The sequence below is a fragment of the Glandiceps talaboti genome, chromosome 5, assembly GCF_964340395.1.
Source record: "Glandiceps talaboti chromosome 5, keGlaTala1.1, whole genome shotgun sequence".
NCBI lineage: Eukaryota > Metazoa > Hemichordata > Enteropneusta > Spengelidae > Glandiceps > Glandiceps talaboti.
The window spans coordinates 28,382,748-28,399,235 of NC_135553.1; the positions used below are offsets into that span (position 1 = coordinate 28,382,748).

At 35.5% G+C, this 16,488-nt stretch overlaps 1 protein-coding gene across 1 annotated transcript in view; it reads left to right on the top strand.

Annotated features, from left to right (window-relative positions):
* Nucleotides 1-15,487, top strand: part of LOC144435554 (uncharacterized) — a 450,358-nt gene extending 434,871 nt beyond the window's left edge. The window contains exons 212-217 of the mRNA XM_078124141.1: nucleotides 3,814-3,936; nucleotides 4,602-4,718; nucleotides 7,475-7,555; nucleotides 9,146-9,268; nucleotides 10,172-10,285; nucleotides 12,573-15,487. Coding sequence (XP_077980267.1) covers nucleotides 3,814-3,936; nucleotides 4,602-4,718; nucleotides 7,475-7,555; nucleotides 9,146-9,268; nucleotides 10,172-10,285; nucleotides 12,573-12,730 — 716 coding nt within the window. The 3' untranslated portion in view covers nucleotides 12,731-15,487. The remainder of the gene's footprint in view (nucleotides 1-3,813; nucleotides 3,937-4,601; nucleotides 4,719-7,474; nucleotides 7,556-9,145; nucleotides 9,269-10,171; nucleotides 10,286-12,572) is intronic.
* The last annotated feature ends 1,001 nt before the right edge of the window (nucleotides 15,488-16,488 follow it).

A 16,488-nucleotide genomic window follows, 5' to 3' on the forward strand; every position in this document is an offset into this window, starting at 1 on the left:
TTGTGAATTTTGGTGAAAAGTATATATCTCAAAAAGTACTTCGTCAGTAAGACTGACAATTAGTGAGATGTTTCTACAAGTGTTATCCTAAAGATTTTCTTCAATACATTTTGACACAATTGCCCCTAGTAACCATGACCACGCCCTTAGCAACAACCAAATGGCAGTAAAGTTTGATCATACAACATCATCTAGTAGGCAAGTGAAATTATCATGTATATTGCAAAGATAACAGGAATAAATAGACAAATGAAAAAACATTCAAAAAATGTATGTAAATGTGCCTAGCAACAAGACCACACCCATAGCAACAGCCAAATGATCACATATATTGCAAAGATAACATCAGGGAATAGGGCCTCAAGTACAGGAGTGCAACATGGTAATCCCATCTCTTCATTGTTGTTTGTATTTGCCTTAGAATTTTTTTTTATCTCTCTGCGATCTGATGAAGTATCAGGGGTACTGCTGTTGAGGATACGCAAGTAAAGAATGTGGCCTTCGCTGATGATTTGACATGTTTTGTGAAGTTCGGTAATAGTCTTTTTAAACTTCTTTGGGATTTTCAATTAATCTCTGGATTATCTGTAAACAGTGGCGTATGTGAAGCAATGTGGTTGGGTAAATGGCTGAAATGTAAATCAAAACCATTAAAAGTTAAATGGCCCGAGGGTCCCCTCAAAATTGTAGGGATTTCTAGTCTCCGCCGGACGAAGTCCGGGACGGGGACTTATGGATTGGGTTCCGTCTGTCCGTCCGCAGCCGTTTCTTGGAGATGCCTGGACCGATTTTTTCAAACTTGGTACAGGGGCAACATACAATGGCATACATATGCACGTCAATTTGTTTCATGATACGATCCAATACGGCCGCCTGGCAGCCATTTTGTTTGCAAATTTTCCCTGTCTAAAGCCATAACTCAGACATGCTTGAACAGATCTCATTCAAAGTTGGTATTAGGACAGTGTTCTATGACATACATGTGCATATTCATTTTCATTGTGATACGATCCAATATGGCAGCCTGGCAACCATTTTGTTTGCGAATTTTCCATGTCCAAAGCCATAACTCAGACATGCTTGAACAGATCTCATTCAAAGTTGGTATTAGGACAGTGTTTTATGACATACATGTGCATATACATTGTTGTTGTGATACGATCCAATATGGCCGCCTGGCAGCCATTTTTTTGCGAATTTTCCATGTCCAAAGCCATAACTCAGACATGCATGCTTGAACAGATCTCATTCAAAGTTGGTATTAGGACAGTGTTCTATGACATACATGTGCATATCCATTTGTTGTCATGATATGATCCAATATGGCCGCCAAGCAGCCATTTTGTTTGCGAATTTTCCATGTCCAAAGCCATAACTCAGACATGCTTGAACTGATCTCATTAAAAGTTGGTATTAGGACAGTGTTCTATGACATACATGTGCATATCCATTTTCATCGTGATACAATCCAATATGCCTGCCTGGCAGCCATTTTGTTTGCGAATTTTCCATGTCCAAAGCCATAACTCAGACATGCTTGAACAGATCTCATTCAAAGTTGGTATTAGGACAGTGTTCTATGACATATATGTGCATATCCATTTTCTTCGTGATACGACCCCCATACCCGACCCATCCTTTATTGTTGTAGGCATGTTCCATGTCCAACAAGCAGACACAACATATCTAAGTCTATTTGATTAGGTTCACAAGTGTTGTTGCGTGATCAGAGTAGTGATAATTCCTTAAAACCCAATCATAGCGGGGACTATGTCATTCTCAATGACTTGTTGTATTATATGATAAAAAGACTGCCATTGAACTCAACATGGCAAAACCAACTGAAAGTTTACGCAAAATTATTAAAGCGTTAGGTATCTCTCGTTTCCTTTATGTGCTAAATCTCACTGAGCCCCATAATGACCACCTCAAAAAAATGAATAGATTGCTTTTTTCCTTTCTGTGGAAAGGTCCCGACAAAGTTGCTTGGAAAACTGTTATTGGTAGTATAAGAGAAGGTGGTTTGGTTATGCCAGATATACATGCTATATACAAAGCTAAGAGAATAAATTGGCTTCGTTGCTTATTACATGAAGTGATGTATCCATGGAAAAATGTTTTTCACAAAAAAGCTGAAGCCGGGTTGTGGGAGGTCTTAAAGTTTTACTAAAGAGTGATTTTAATATTAGATGCCTGCCTATGTCTTTATCAGACTTTGAATTAAGTATGCTAGACACCTGGAAAAAGGTGACACTAGATACAATTTTTTTGAATCAGAGTATATGGAATAATTGCAATGTGGTTGTTGGAGGTAAAAATGTATTTTACATAGATTTTTATGATGCAGGTTTCTCTTATATTGGTCAACACTTGGATAGAAGAGGGAAACATTTAGATTGGGATAATTATGTTAGATATAGTTTACTTCACCATGCATTCATTAAATGGTGGGGTATCATTCTGTCCCTTCCAAAAAAGTGGAAGGAAAATACTGACATGTCATAATTTATTGCTTTAGACCAAGAGGAACACACCATTAATAAATTCTAGGATGCGTCTTACAGCCTATACCAGTCTAAAACCAAAATTATCACTCCAAAGCTCATCTCTAATTACTTCATTCCACCTCGTTCACAGATTTATTTTAATTTAGCTCTTGAGGCTAATGTTGTCGCTTGGGCAGCCATTTACCAGTTACCCTTTAGACACACTGGATACAAAACTAAGAAATTTTCAATGAAAACTTTCACGCAATATTTTTATGACAAATGCCAGGTTGTAAAAAATGTTTTCCACCAAGAGTGGCCTATGCAGCCTGTACATTTTGTGGTCTGGAAGAAGAAACTATTCTTCATTTATTTTATAACTGTGGAATGATAAAAACATTCTGGCAAAATTTCTTTGTAAACTGGGGCAAACATTTCCAGGTGCGAAGGATTGTCTCAGCAGAACAACTTCTTTTGGGTGATACATTATTGCCAACTCTTTTGGGTGATACATTATTGCCAACTCTTTTGGGTGATACATTATTGCCAACTCTTTTGAATTTCCTTCTGTTAGCAGCTAAGAGATATATTTATGTGAGTTGTTGTAATAGAAATTACCCGATTTTATAGCATTTAAACCTTCTGTGCACAGAAAACAAAAAACTGAGTTTTTTATTGCAAACCATAAGAACAAACTTGATATATAAGCACTTAAAGAAATGGGGTAATTTATTGTAATCTTTACTTGATTTACTTTTCAGCTGTTTGTTTTTCTTCTTTGTTATTCAACTTCTGACTGCAATAAAAATCTTTGTTTTGGGATGCATAGACAAGTGAACAAACATTCAAAGAATAAATATATCTAGCAACATAACCACACCCATAGCAACAGCCAAATGATCGCATATATTGCAAAGATAACAACAGGGTTTGATAGGCAACTGAATAGTCATTCAACAAATTAACACATGTACCTATCAAATTGCCCAGGTGTGCCACAATGCCATAGGCGCTATTTTTTAGACTTTGACCTTTGACCTTGACCTGGATCTTCAGGTTTAGTCACTGAAATTCAGCAATTTCCTGCATTATCACAGACACTTTGTAGTATTACTTTGTTTCCACCAATTTCTTTAAATCATATCTGCATTCAGTAACATTTGAGGAGGGTTGGTGACAATGGCTTCTATGAAAACTTGTTACTACCTGAATTGTACACACTAATACATCGATCCAACATGTTCACCTCACATTACATAGTTACTACCTGATAAAAGAGATGAACATGATAATTCAAAATGATTATTTAAAACTGTTATTGTTGCAGACAAAAATGAATGTGCTAATCCGTCTACTAATCCATGCATGAACGGCGCTACATGTACCAACTTAATTGGAGCTTTTATATGTACTTGTATGCCTGGTTACACTGGAAGTACCTGTACAATTAGTAAGTTATTCAGACTCTATATTATAATATATCCCTGTTGTTATACACAGCTTTGATTAAATAACAAGCTACCATGTGTTATGATTTATTATAAGAATGGACAAGACTGTGCTTTTGAAGAATTGAACAGCTGCTTTTGGAGAAACTGGCTGACTTATAGAAACCTATAGGCTGACGTATAGACGTCAATAGGCTGACCTATAGAAACCTATAGGCTGACGTATAGACGTCTATAGGCTGACTTATAGAAACCTATAGGCTGACGTATAGACGTCAATAGGCTGACCTATAGAAACCTATAGGCTGACGTATAGACGTCAATAGGCTGACTTATAGAAACCTATAGGCTGACGTATAGACGTCAATAGGCTGACGTATAGAAACCTATAGGCTGACGTATAGACGTCAATAGGCTGACCTATAGAAACCTATAGGCTGACGTATAGACGTCTATAGGCTGACCTATAGAAACCTATAGGCTGACGTATAGACGTCAATAGGCTGACCTATAGAAACCTATAGGCTGACGTATAGACGTCAATAGGCTGACCTATAGAAACCTATAGGCTGACGTATAGACGTCAATAGGCTGACCTATAGTTAGTTTTAACCTGTCATAAAGATACCATGTATCTTTCTTAATGTTGTCAAAATGTTTTTTTCAGTTATCAACGAGTGTGCCTCTTTCCCATGTCAGAACGGTGGAACATGTGTTGATGGTGTCAATAATTACCAGTGTGTTTGTACTAGTGGATTCTCTGGTGTACGCTGTGAAATAGGCGGTAAGTATAGCCAAATAGGAAAATGTGACTTTGATAGGGCAGCCCTTGTTTCAATTTTTCTCAAGACCCAACTGATGTGACCTTTCTTTTCCCAACAAACTAATTTTAAAGATTGATGCTGTCTGTTGTCAGATCAGAAAAGAAATCACAAAGACTATAGCTCTGATAGTAAGATACTAAGGCGTTGTTTCATGATGTCATTTTCATATGAATATGCAACTATTTTGTTGCTTTTGCAACTACATACCATTTACACAGAGACAACAAAAACACACATGAAAAGACAACAATTTGAAAACACTGAGCAAGTGTTCTCAAAAGAATTATTTGAAAACAGAGTTATGTAAACAACTGAAAATAGAACAACTTAACCTCAGAAATGAATTCATTGATAGAATCCTTGATGTGTCGTGTTTGCATATCAGTGTGCATCATTTTCAAATTGTGCTCTCAAGTTTTTCCATGGTAAGAACGGGTAATAAAGATTTATCATATACCTATGCCGCCAGGAATTCAACCAAAAATACAAAAAATTAAAAGAGCACAGCTTGCTATGCAGGCTTTGTGCATTGCGTGACTCTGCTCACTGTACAATATCTTACCCACAACTCTCTCTGATTGGTATGCTTGGAGGTTCCTTATTTTATAACTTTTTCAATAATCCATACTTTTCAACATTTTAAGCATAGTAATTAAGTTTAATTAATATGTAGCAAAAGAACACTTAGGAATCAAAAATAAAGTTTTAAATTTTGTATAAAAATGAACTAACAACTAAATTAAGCATGTGCTGTGAATAAAACACTTTTCACTGTCAAAGTGTCAATAACTTGGGTAGTCAGTGTGTATGATGAGTTTTAGTATGTAAATTTCTTTTGTCATACCTATTCAAATAAATCTATATCTTTGGCAAAGTCATAACAGGTGCATATATTTTCCTTAGTTTCGTCGCAAATATTCTTCATGTCTTTCAAGAAAATCTGCTGACAAATTCCTAAAATTGCTACTCCTTCTACAATAAATCACTTATACCAGCACTGATGAAAATGGGTATTCAGAAACTCATCGGTGGCAATTCTACACTTGTCAAATGGAAAAAATGTTTTTACAAAACCCTATACACTGGTGAGATTGTCTGACTTCAAGGAGATGATGTCCAACACTACAAATCAGAGAGAGTTGTGGGTAAAATGTTGTACAGTGCTGCTGTCACTGTATCAGGTGACATTCACGTGCACATTCTCTGTTGGCCATGTCAACCTGCCAGTGATGTTGTTGAAAAGATCGTCAATTTTCATCAGATTTCAGTGAAAAATTTTCATATTATAATTATTTTGAAATACAACTTTGGTAGTAGAGTCAGTTCTCTGAAAGTGTCAGAAAGTGTTTCCAATATTTCAATAAAACTAGATGGTGTGTCCTCCACAATCGTAACTTCCATAGTAATTTACAGTGTGCTACACTGTAGCATACACACAGTAGTTCATAGTGGGTGGTCTAACAGTAGAATCATGAGACCATAATGGGTGGTCTAACTGTAGAATCATGATACCATACATTTTGTAGTTGGTGGTCTAACAGTAGCATCATGATACCATAGTGGGTGCATGATACCATAGTGGGTGGTCTAATGCTGCAGTATCATCATGATACCATAGTGGGTGGTCTAACAGTAGAATCATGATACCATAGTGGGTGGTCTAACAGTAGCATCATGATACCATAGTGGGTGCATGATACCATAGTGGGTGGTCTAACAGTAGAATCATGATACCATAGTGGGTGGTCTAACTGTAGAATCATGATACCATAGTGGGTGGTCTAACAGTAGCATCATGATACCATAGTGGGTGCATGATACCATAGTGGGTGGTCTAACAGTAACATCATGATACCATAGTGGGTGGTCTAACAGTAGAATCATGATACCATAGTGGGTGGTCTAACAGTAGCATCATGATACCATAGTGGGTGGTCTAACAGTAACATCATGATACCACAGTGGGTGGTCTAATAGTAACATCATGATACCACAGTGGGAAATGCACATACGTAAACAGTGTTGTTATGAATTTGCAATTTAATGTATGATCATAAAAAGTAGCATGATATGGGTATGGATATATTCATTCCCTGTTTTGAAAGATGTCTGTTTTAATTTTGTGGTCATAGGTGATAACTTCAACGTTGAACATATCAAACGTCATTTTTGTTTGTTTATGTTCCGAATCACTGTTTCTTGTCCAATCAGAAAGCCGTTTTGTGATGATGTTTAATGTGAATATCATGACATTTAACTCGCCATATCAGAAGTGATATCTCATATTAAATGTCATCAAGAATTATTGATCTGGGCATATAGGTATATGATAATAGCCTTTACCACTGAATGGTGTGACCTCTCAAAGGATAAATGGTTCACAGTTTCATTCATTCCAACTTTAATTGTTATTTCCAAGGTATCTAGACTTAAGAGTAGAATTCTCAATTGAAAACTACCTCACTTTTGTCAACCATCCAACCAACCCCATCAATTGTAAGAGAAATAACTAGAGCCAATCTTATCTATCAATAATTAAGTCAAACAACCTCAACATGCCAAATGATATGTTTTTTGGAGAATGCCACCTTTTTGTACTGTACATACTATTATTAAAGTATGAGTGGACGGTGAAACAATTGTTCCAAACCATACAATGAGAAACATAAGGGGTAAGTCTTATTATTAAATGTATGACTGTTTTTCATGACTTCAGATGTTTGCAAAAATGGTGGTAATCTGGTGAATGGCATCTGTGTTTGTCCTCAAGAATGGACAGGAGCTGACTGCAGTGAAGGTGAGAAATGAGTCTTTCTCCTTTATGACTATTTCTAGTATCAGAATGATTCTGATTATTAGTCCCCGCTGGACGAAGTCCGGACGGGGACTTATGGATTGGGTTCCATCTGTCCGTCCGTCCGTCCATCTGTCCATCCGTCCGTCCGTCCATCCGTCCACAGCCGTTTCTTGGAGATGCCTGGACCAATTTTTTTCAAACTCTGTACAGGGGCAACATGCTATGGCATACATATGCACGTCAATTTGTTTTATGATACGATCCAATAAGCCATTTTGTTTGCAAATTTTCCCTGTCCAAAGCCATAACTCAGACATTCTTGAACAGATCTCATTCAAAGTTGGTATTAGCACAGTGTTCTGTGACATACATGTGCATATCCATTTTCGTCGTGATACAATCCAATATTTTGTTGGCGCAGTTTTCATGTCCAAAGCCATAACTCAGACATGCTTGAACAGTGTAGTGATATCAAAAACAACCATATGAGGCCAAACAACATGTACCAGGTTTGAAAATGACAACATAAACTGCCAGTTCCTTAAAACTCAATCATAGCGGGACTATGTCATTTTCAATGACTTGTTCAACATTAATGTCGGGGACTTATGTCTTTGAATTTAGAAGATTGTGTTTTAGCTCCACTGTCTGCAAAAGCTTCATAGAGCTTAAGGGTTAGGTTGATTCTCTGCTGTCCGTCACCTTTCTACTTTCATATTCTCCTCTAAAACTGCATGGTCAATTGACCTGAAATTTTGTGTGTTGGTGTCATTTGATGAGCAGATATAAGTTTGTTCCAAGACAAGTTGATTGGGTCATTTTTAGCACAACTAAACTTCTTATGTCGTGCTACAGGCATGGCAAAGTGTCTGTCTGTCTGTGTGTATGGATGTAATGATAATAATAAGCTTTATTCATCCAAATCCATAGCAACAGCCAAATCATCATGTATATTTCAAAGATAACAACAGGGTTGGATAGGCAACTGGATAATCATTCAGGAAATGTACACCTATACCTAGTATGGATCAGCATGTGGATAAACATTTTCAAAAACATTTAGTACTGTTGTGCTATAATGCCATTGCTGCTGTTTTTATCTGTTATAAACTATTGTAGTGATGACTGCAAAATTCATAATAGATTGTTTCAGGGTTACCCTTGAAAAATTGCATCAACACACCACTTTAGGCAAAATGTCCTGACGAGAAACAATTTTTTGGGGGCCTTAGGTAGTTGATATTAATCTGACATTGCCATTCTTGTGAGTCCCAAAAGGGCAAAGCCCAAGGGAGACTATATTTGGGTCTGTCAGTCCCTGCTGTTTATCCATTCGTCCATGCCCACATGTTTAATGAATGAGCCAATTTCAGTGAAACTCAATCGGCACAAATGGCAGATACTGTAGTTCAATATGAACAATGTGACCTTCATGATAGTTCAAGGAAATGGCCACCCTATTTGTCATAAAATTCAGATTATAAAGTAGTAAGGTGAAATGTTGGGGAGTATGTTTGTTTGATGAAGACTTGTTTCCCTGTACAATCTCATGATATCAATAAGAGCCTGTTATTCTTTCTATTCTCCTAGATGTAAATGAATGTGCAAGTAGGGAAACTAATCCATGTAGGAATGGTGGCTACTGTGTTAACATAGTTGGAGGCTTTTCTTGTACTTGTCTACAAGGATACACTGGAGATGTTTGTCAAACTTGTAAGTTATTAGGTCTAGTTCCAGACAGGGAGTGTATTACTTACTAAAAACTTCATCAATTTCCCAATCTAGTCAAGGCCATTGGTCAAGCACAGATATCTGTGCTCCCCCCAACTGTGTTCATATAAACATGATGATGTCGCATCCCACACGATTTTATTTTAAATAGACTGGAGGTGGAGTCCTGGTTGGACATTTACATATCATATCAGTCCAAGATCCTAGAAACATGAGAACAATGATGACAGCCTGTCAATTTGTGATGGATTACTACTGACATGCGCCATTCGCACTTCGCTAACTATGGGGTAGAACCACAATTAACACCTTTCATCAGGGCCTTGACTAGACTGGGAAAGTGATAAAGTCTTTTATATGTAATACTGTCCCTGTCTGGAACTAGACTATTAAAGAATGGTATAGTTGAATAAAGGAAATTATTAAAATAGATGAAGGAAATTATTAAAAGATGTCAAAATGCATGGAAATGTCGAACCAGAATTAGTTGTCAAGAGATGATGTCCACTTGTATTGATTACTGCTGTCAACTTATTAGTTTTAAGAACCTTTAAGTTAGTTTATTCAACTTTGAAATCTTGTAAAGAAGCCCTACTGCACTCAAAATGTGTTCACTATTTTGGGGATTTCTTGCTATGGAAAATCTCATATTGACGTGTCACCAATACCCTATTTTCTTATTGTGTAATATCTTTGAATGAAATACTTTTGTATACTTACAAAAAGACTAACCAGTCACATTAAAGTTTGCTAAGCTTTCACAAAGTTAGTTCATACAGCACCCCAGATTACTGATAATATCAGTTTTTAGGCCCTGACCGAAGCTATAACCTGTCATAAAGATACCATCTATCTTTCTTAATGTTGTCAAAATGTTTTTTTCAGTTATCATCGAGTGTGCCTCTTTCCCATGTCAGAACGGTGGAACATGTGTTGATGGTGTCAATAAATACCAGTGTGTTTGTACTAGTGGATTCTCTGGTGTACACTGTGAAATAGGCAAGTATAGCCAAATAGGAAAATGTGGCTTTGATAGGGCAGCAACATCACTGGTAGGTTGACACGGCCAACAGAGAATGTGCATGTGAATGTCACCTGATACAGTGACAGCAGCGTCGCGATGCACAAAGCCTAGTACTGCATAGCCCTTGTTTCAATTTTTCTCAAGACCCAACTGATGTGACCTTTCTTTTCCCAACAAACTAATTTTAAAGATTGATGCTGTCTGTTGTCAGATCAGAAAAGAAATCACAAAGACTATAGCTCTGATAGTAAGATACTAAGGCGTTGTTTCATGATGTCATTTTCATATGAATATGCAACTATTTTGTTGCTTTTGCAACTACATACCATTTACACAGAGACAACAAAAACACACATGAAAAGACAACAATTTGAAAACACTGAGCAAGTGTTCTCAAAAGAATTATTTGAAAACAGAGTTATGTAAACAACTGAAAATAGAACAATTTAACCTCAGAAATGAATCCATTGATAGAATCCTTGATGTGTCGTGTTTGCATATTTGCATCATTTTCAAATTGTGCTCTCAAGTTTTTCCATGGTAACAGTCAAAAACATTTGTCTGGCCATCATCTATAGACAAGTTATAATTATCATAATGAAAATAATATTTAGTTTTTTCATTTGAAAAGTTTATTGTGTAAATGCAGCCTAAGATGTTTACATGTGAAATGTGTGTCTGAATGAATATTATGAGGTTATTACCTGATATCACCTCTTCCTTTGTCATATTGCCGTGAGTGCAATTTCTGTAACGTGATACAAATCCTTCGATGAATGTAACATTACAGAAATTACACTAACGGTGATATGATGAACGAAGAGGTGATATCGAGTAATAACGATTTATCATATATCTATGCCTCAAGGAATTCAACCAAAAATAATAAAAAATTAAAAGAGCGCAGCTTGCTATGCAGTAGTAGAATTTGTGTATCGCGCAACTCTGCTGTCATTGTATCAGGTAAGATTCATGTGCACATTCTCTGTTGGCCGTGTCAACCTGCCAGTGATGTTGTTGAAAAGATCGTCAATTTTCATCAGATTTCAGTGAGAATTTTCATATTATAATTATTTTGAAATACAACTTTGGTAGTAGAGTCAGTTCTCTGAAAGTGTCAGAAAGTGCCAGAAAGTGCTTCCAATATTTCAATAAAACTAGATGGTGTGTCCTCCACAATCGTAACTTCCATAGTAATTTACAGTGTGCTACACTGTAGCATACACACAGTAGTTCATAGTGGGTGGTCTAACAGTAGAATCATGAGACCATAGTGGGTGGTCTAACTGTAGAATCATGAAACCATAGTGGGTGGTCTAACTGTAGAATCATGAGACCATAGTGGGTGGTCTAACTGTAGAATCATGATACCATAGTGGGTGGTCTAACAGTAGCATCATGATACCATAGTGGGTTGTCTAACAGTAACATCATGATATCACAGTGGGTGGTCTAACAGTAACATCATGATACCACAGTGGGAAATGCACATACGTAAACAGTGTTGTTATGAATTTGCAATTTAATGTATGATCATAAAAAGTAGCATGATATGGGTATGGATATATTCATTCCCTGTTTTGAAAGATGTCTGTTTTAATTTTGTGGTCATAGGTGATAACTTCAACGTTGAACATATCAAACGTCATTTTTGTTTGTTTATGTTCCGAATCACTGTTTCTTGTCCAATCAGAAAGCCGTTTTGTGATGATGTTTAATGTGAATATCATGACATTTAACTCGCCATATCAGAAGTGATATCTCATATTAAATGTCATCAAGAATTATTGATCTGGGCATATAGGTATATGATAATAGCCTTTACCACTGAATGGTGTGACCTCTCAAAGGATAAATGGTTCACAGTTTCATTCATTCCAACTTTAATTGTTATTTCCAAGGTATCTAGACTTAAGAGTAGAATTCTCAATTGAAAACTACCTCACTTTTGTCAACCATCCAACCAACCCCATCAATTGTAAGAGAAATAACTAGAGCCAATCTTATCTATCAATAATTAAGTCAAACAACCTCAACATGCCAAATGATATGTTTTTTGGAGAATGCCACATACCTTTTTGTACTGTACATACTATTATTAAAGTATGAGTGGACGGTGAAACATGGAATATATTTCAATGGGTTTAATGTAAAATATGACAACAACTTGCTCCTAATGCAGGTCCTGATGAAGTTCTTTTATTTCTTTGTATTTGAACCCTAACAAAACACGGATTGACGTTTTTGTCTCTTCAATTTCAGGAGATGGTGATCAAGGAGGAGGTTCAGGAGGTGGTCTTGGGTCTGGGTTAGCGCTTGATCCTTGGTGGATTGGCATTATTGTTGCCTTAGCAGTACTTATCATTGTATTTATCATCATCTTGGTTTGCACCCGACGAAGAAAACGGAAAGACGTCTAAATCAAGAAAGCTAGAAAATTTAGTGTGACTCAAGATTTCTGTCACCTAATGACAGACTTTTATCAATATTAAAGTAAATGATCTGTGGCCATGTGTATGTGTGTGTGTGTGTGTGTGTGATTATTATTTTAGTGTACAGCACCACATGCATGTGTGTGTGTTTATTTTGTCATCTAAACTACAAGTGTTACTTGTATGCATGCATGGCCACACATATTACACACATATTCATTGTATGGCCACACATATTACACACATATTCATTGTATGGCCACACATATTACACACATATTCATTGTATGGCCACACACATTACACACAGTCATATTCATTGTATGGCCACACACATTACACACATATTCATTGTATGGCCACACACATTACACACATATTCATTGTATGGCCACACACATTACACACAGTCATATTCATTGTATGGCCACACACATTACACACAGTCATATTCATTGTATGGCCACACATATTCATTTTATAATCAGAAATACACATATTTTTTCATGATACTATGTTTTAACCTTTATGAATACGATTCTTCCCTTGTCATAAATTTCTACAACTTACTAATAAATAGAAACTTGAGTGCCATATATTTGTACAAATTGTATGAGAATCATTTTGTACAGAAGTTGACTTGGAATCTCACTGTCTGGAACAGTATTTTGTACATGAATAAAAATGAATCCAGGGGAACCAACAGTACTCATTGATACAAAAGTTTGATTTTGATAATATTTTGAAAAAGATTAGAAAGCGTATATACATAGCTGAAATCCCAATCTTGCCCCGGTGTAGTTTTATTGTTTTCTTTTATTGTCCAATCAGATGTAACTGTCATTTTTTAAAGTAAAAATGTGCTGCACTTCATGTGGTCTCAAGTCTTGCAAACCACAATTTACGTCGTACGTTTAAAGTTTAGAAGCATTTGTAGGTGTAATTCTAATGTCTTTGTTTTATGATTGAATGATTTCCATGATAGAGGGCTAATCTGTACCTTGAAAGCAATGTAAAGACTTTTTATAATATATGTAAATTTTGAGACTGGCTCTTCCATGATAGTATTGTATAAAACTACCATTATTCTTGACTGTTTATGTGTATTCAATACATAATCTTTTTACAAGTATGTACTTTAATGTAAAGATCCCTCTACAGTCATGCAGGATCTTTATACCTGCTAGAGGCGGGCGCTCTTTAGATTTACTCAATGATCACAATAGATATATAGACATTTATTGTTCTTCCAGATATCATAAAATACAACCTTCTTCATTCAATAAATCTGAAGTTTCTGCTACAAAGCAATGACAAATTCAATAAACTGCTTATTGTCCCCTGTATTGAAATCAAATTAATGGCAAAAAATAATCTTGTAGCTGTCACCTAAGAGCTTTTGATGAAGAGTGAATTTCATTCAACAAGAAACCATCAACTGATAAGATTTATTTGAATTATAATGTAATGTTATGTTATGTTATGTTAGTTATGTTATTATGTGATGTTATGTTATGTTATGTTATGTTATAAGAAATGATTATGTACAAATACAGTTTATTTTATCAGATATTGCTGTTATTATGTGTATCATGTATGCATTATCTTTTGATTCTACAACATGTAGAGATAAAGACAATACTTCCGACACACTGACTTATAACAATATAGCCAGGTAGATAAGGACAGTATAGCCAGGTAGATAATTACAAAACCTAAAACAAGTAATTGTAACACAGTGTTACCATTACAGTTATTGAAGTCTAAAAAGAATGTAAATTAATTTCATGTGTTCACACAAGACACAAGTTTCAGCAATGTTAGATGAAACTGACACTAACATACTTGTGGTCAAACCATTCAGTGAAAACCATTCAGTGAGTTGCAACAATCAGGTGAAAAAGGTTGTAAATTGGGACAGTTGTAACAGTGTAGTGAAGAAGGTTGTATAGAAATTTTGACACAGTTTAAACATAACCAATCAAGTGAATGCTGCTTGCCTAGTCATTTACCAATTGAATATATTTATCACAGATTTGTAAGAATTAGTAGAAGGGTAACTTAATTTTTAGTGGTTTTGCTAGACGTTTTAATACACCAGACTGAGTGTAATTTTTGGTAGGTTGCTTTGATAAACTTCTATAGAAATAGCATTTCAAAATCCGTGTGAAGTCCCACCGTAGACTTTAAACCAAGTTTTAAGTAGATATATCATAAAATCTAACCAAAATTTGGACAATATAATATTGTGCATGATATCCTGTAAAACTGTCTGAACATTGCCTTTTCATTTTGCCTAACTTTACTAGCACTTGCATGACTTTAAAACTGTTTTTGTCAGTGCTTCATTGTTACATACCACCCTCCTTGTGTGATTTGTCTCCATGACAACATTTGGCACTTTGGCAAAATGAAAACTGTTCTGTTTTACAGTGTAAACATATATGGAAGATGCACTAGTGTTATATACTATCAAATATATATAAAATATATAAATAACTACTTATTTCGGTCAAAAAAAATCATCTATGCACCTTTAGAGCATGTTATGTATAATTTGTTGTCTCATTAAAATTCGGATTTGACAGTTCTTAAAACAACCACTCATTATTACTAAGAACACAACAATCAATTTTTGTACAGTCAAGTATAAAATATGCATTTTAAGAAAAAATGAAACATTTCTGGGGGTTTTTGAAGATCGCCTGATGAATTTTTGTAATAAAATAATTAATGCATACATTATCATATTTTCTATTGTGTTTAATTTCATAGGAGGGTGTACGTGTGTACCTTGTGTTATAGATATGATGGGTTGGTTTATAGTAAGAATCATTGACAAAAAGTGTGATGGGCATATGCTATGCTATTGCCTCACTGAAAAATCTGGGTGGGTGGGGGGGCATTGTCACATTCAAAATCTATGTACATGGTGGGTATACACTGCGAAAAGGGGTCTATTGTTTAGCACAACTGAACTGATAAAGTTCAGTAGTGCTATAGACATGGTGCAGTGTGTACGATAGTGTGTGTGTGTGTGTGTGGATGACTTAAACTCAAATAATAAACAAATGATGTATAATATACAATAAAATGAGATAAAATGAATTAATACTTAGTCTGGGTTCTTTTTTGACAGATCAAGAATGTGTGACTTGATGAGTTACATGGATTAAACGTATGTACAAATAATGAGGTATGTGCACAACTGGTTAGTTATTTATAGAACACCGACATTTAGTATTTTATTTGCCACAAACTCAAAATCATATCAACATAACAAGAGAGAAAGTAAAAAAGACAGTGGAATAAATATTACACATAAACTGATGGATGAATACAGAGTTTATGGCTGGACCACAAATATAGTTTGAAACAAACTAGTCAAGTTTGTGGCCCATACTACAATTGATTAAACAAAATAATCAAAGCAAAAACAAAAACAAATTTGAAATTAAAACAAAAACAAACAAACAAAACAAAACACGTTCTCATCAACAACAAAAAAATATAACAACTGGCATTAAATGCAATGTAAGGTAGAAAAAGCTGAATTAATTTTGTAACAAATACTGTTTTAACTGAGATTTAAAAGTAGACTTGGATTGTATTTTTTTCAATTCTTCAGGTCATTCCACAGTTGATGATGGCATGGCACGCTCTTCAACAACACTGTCACCTGTACACAAATATATAAATGTAGGAAAGGGTTGAAGCTTCCCAGGCCAAACAATTCACTCTTGACA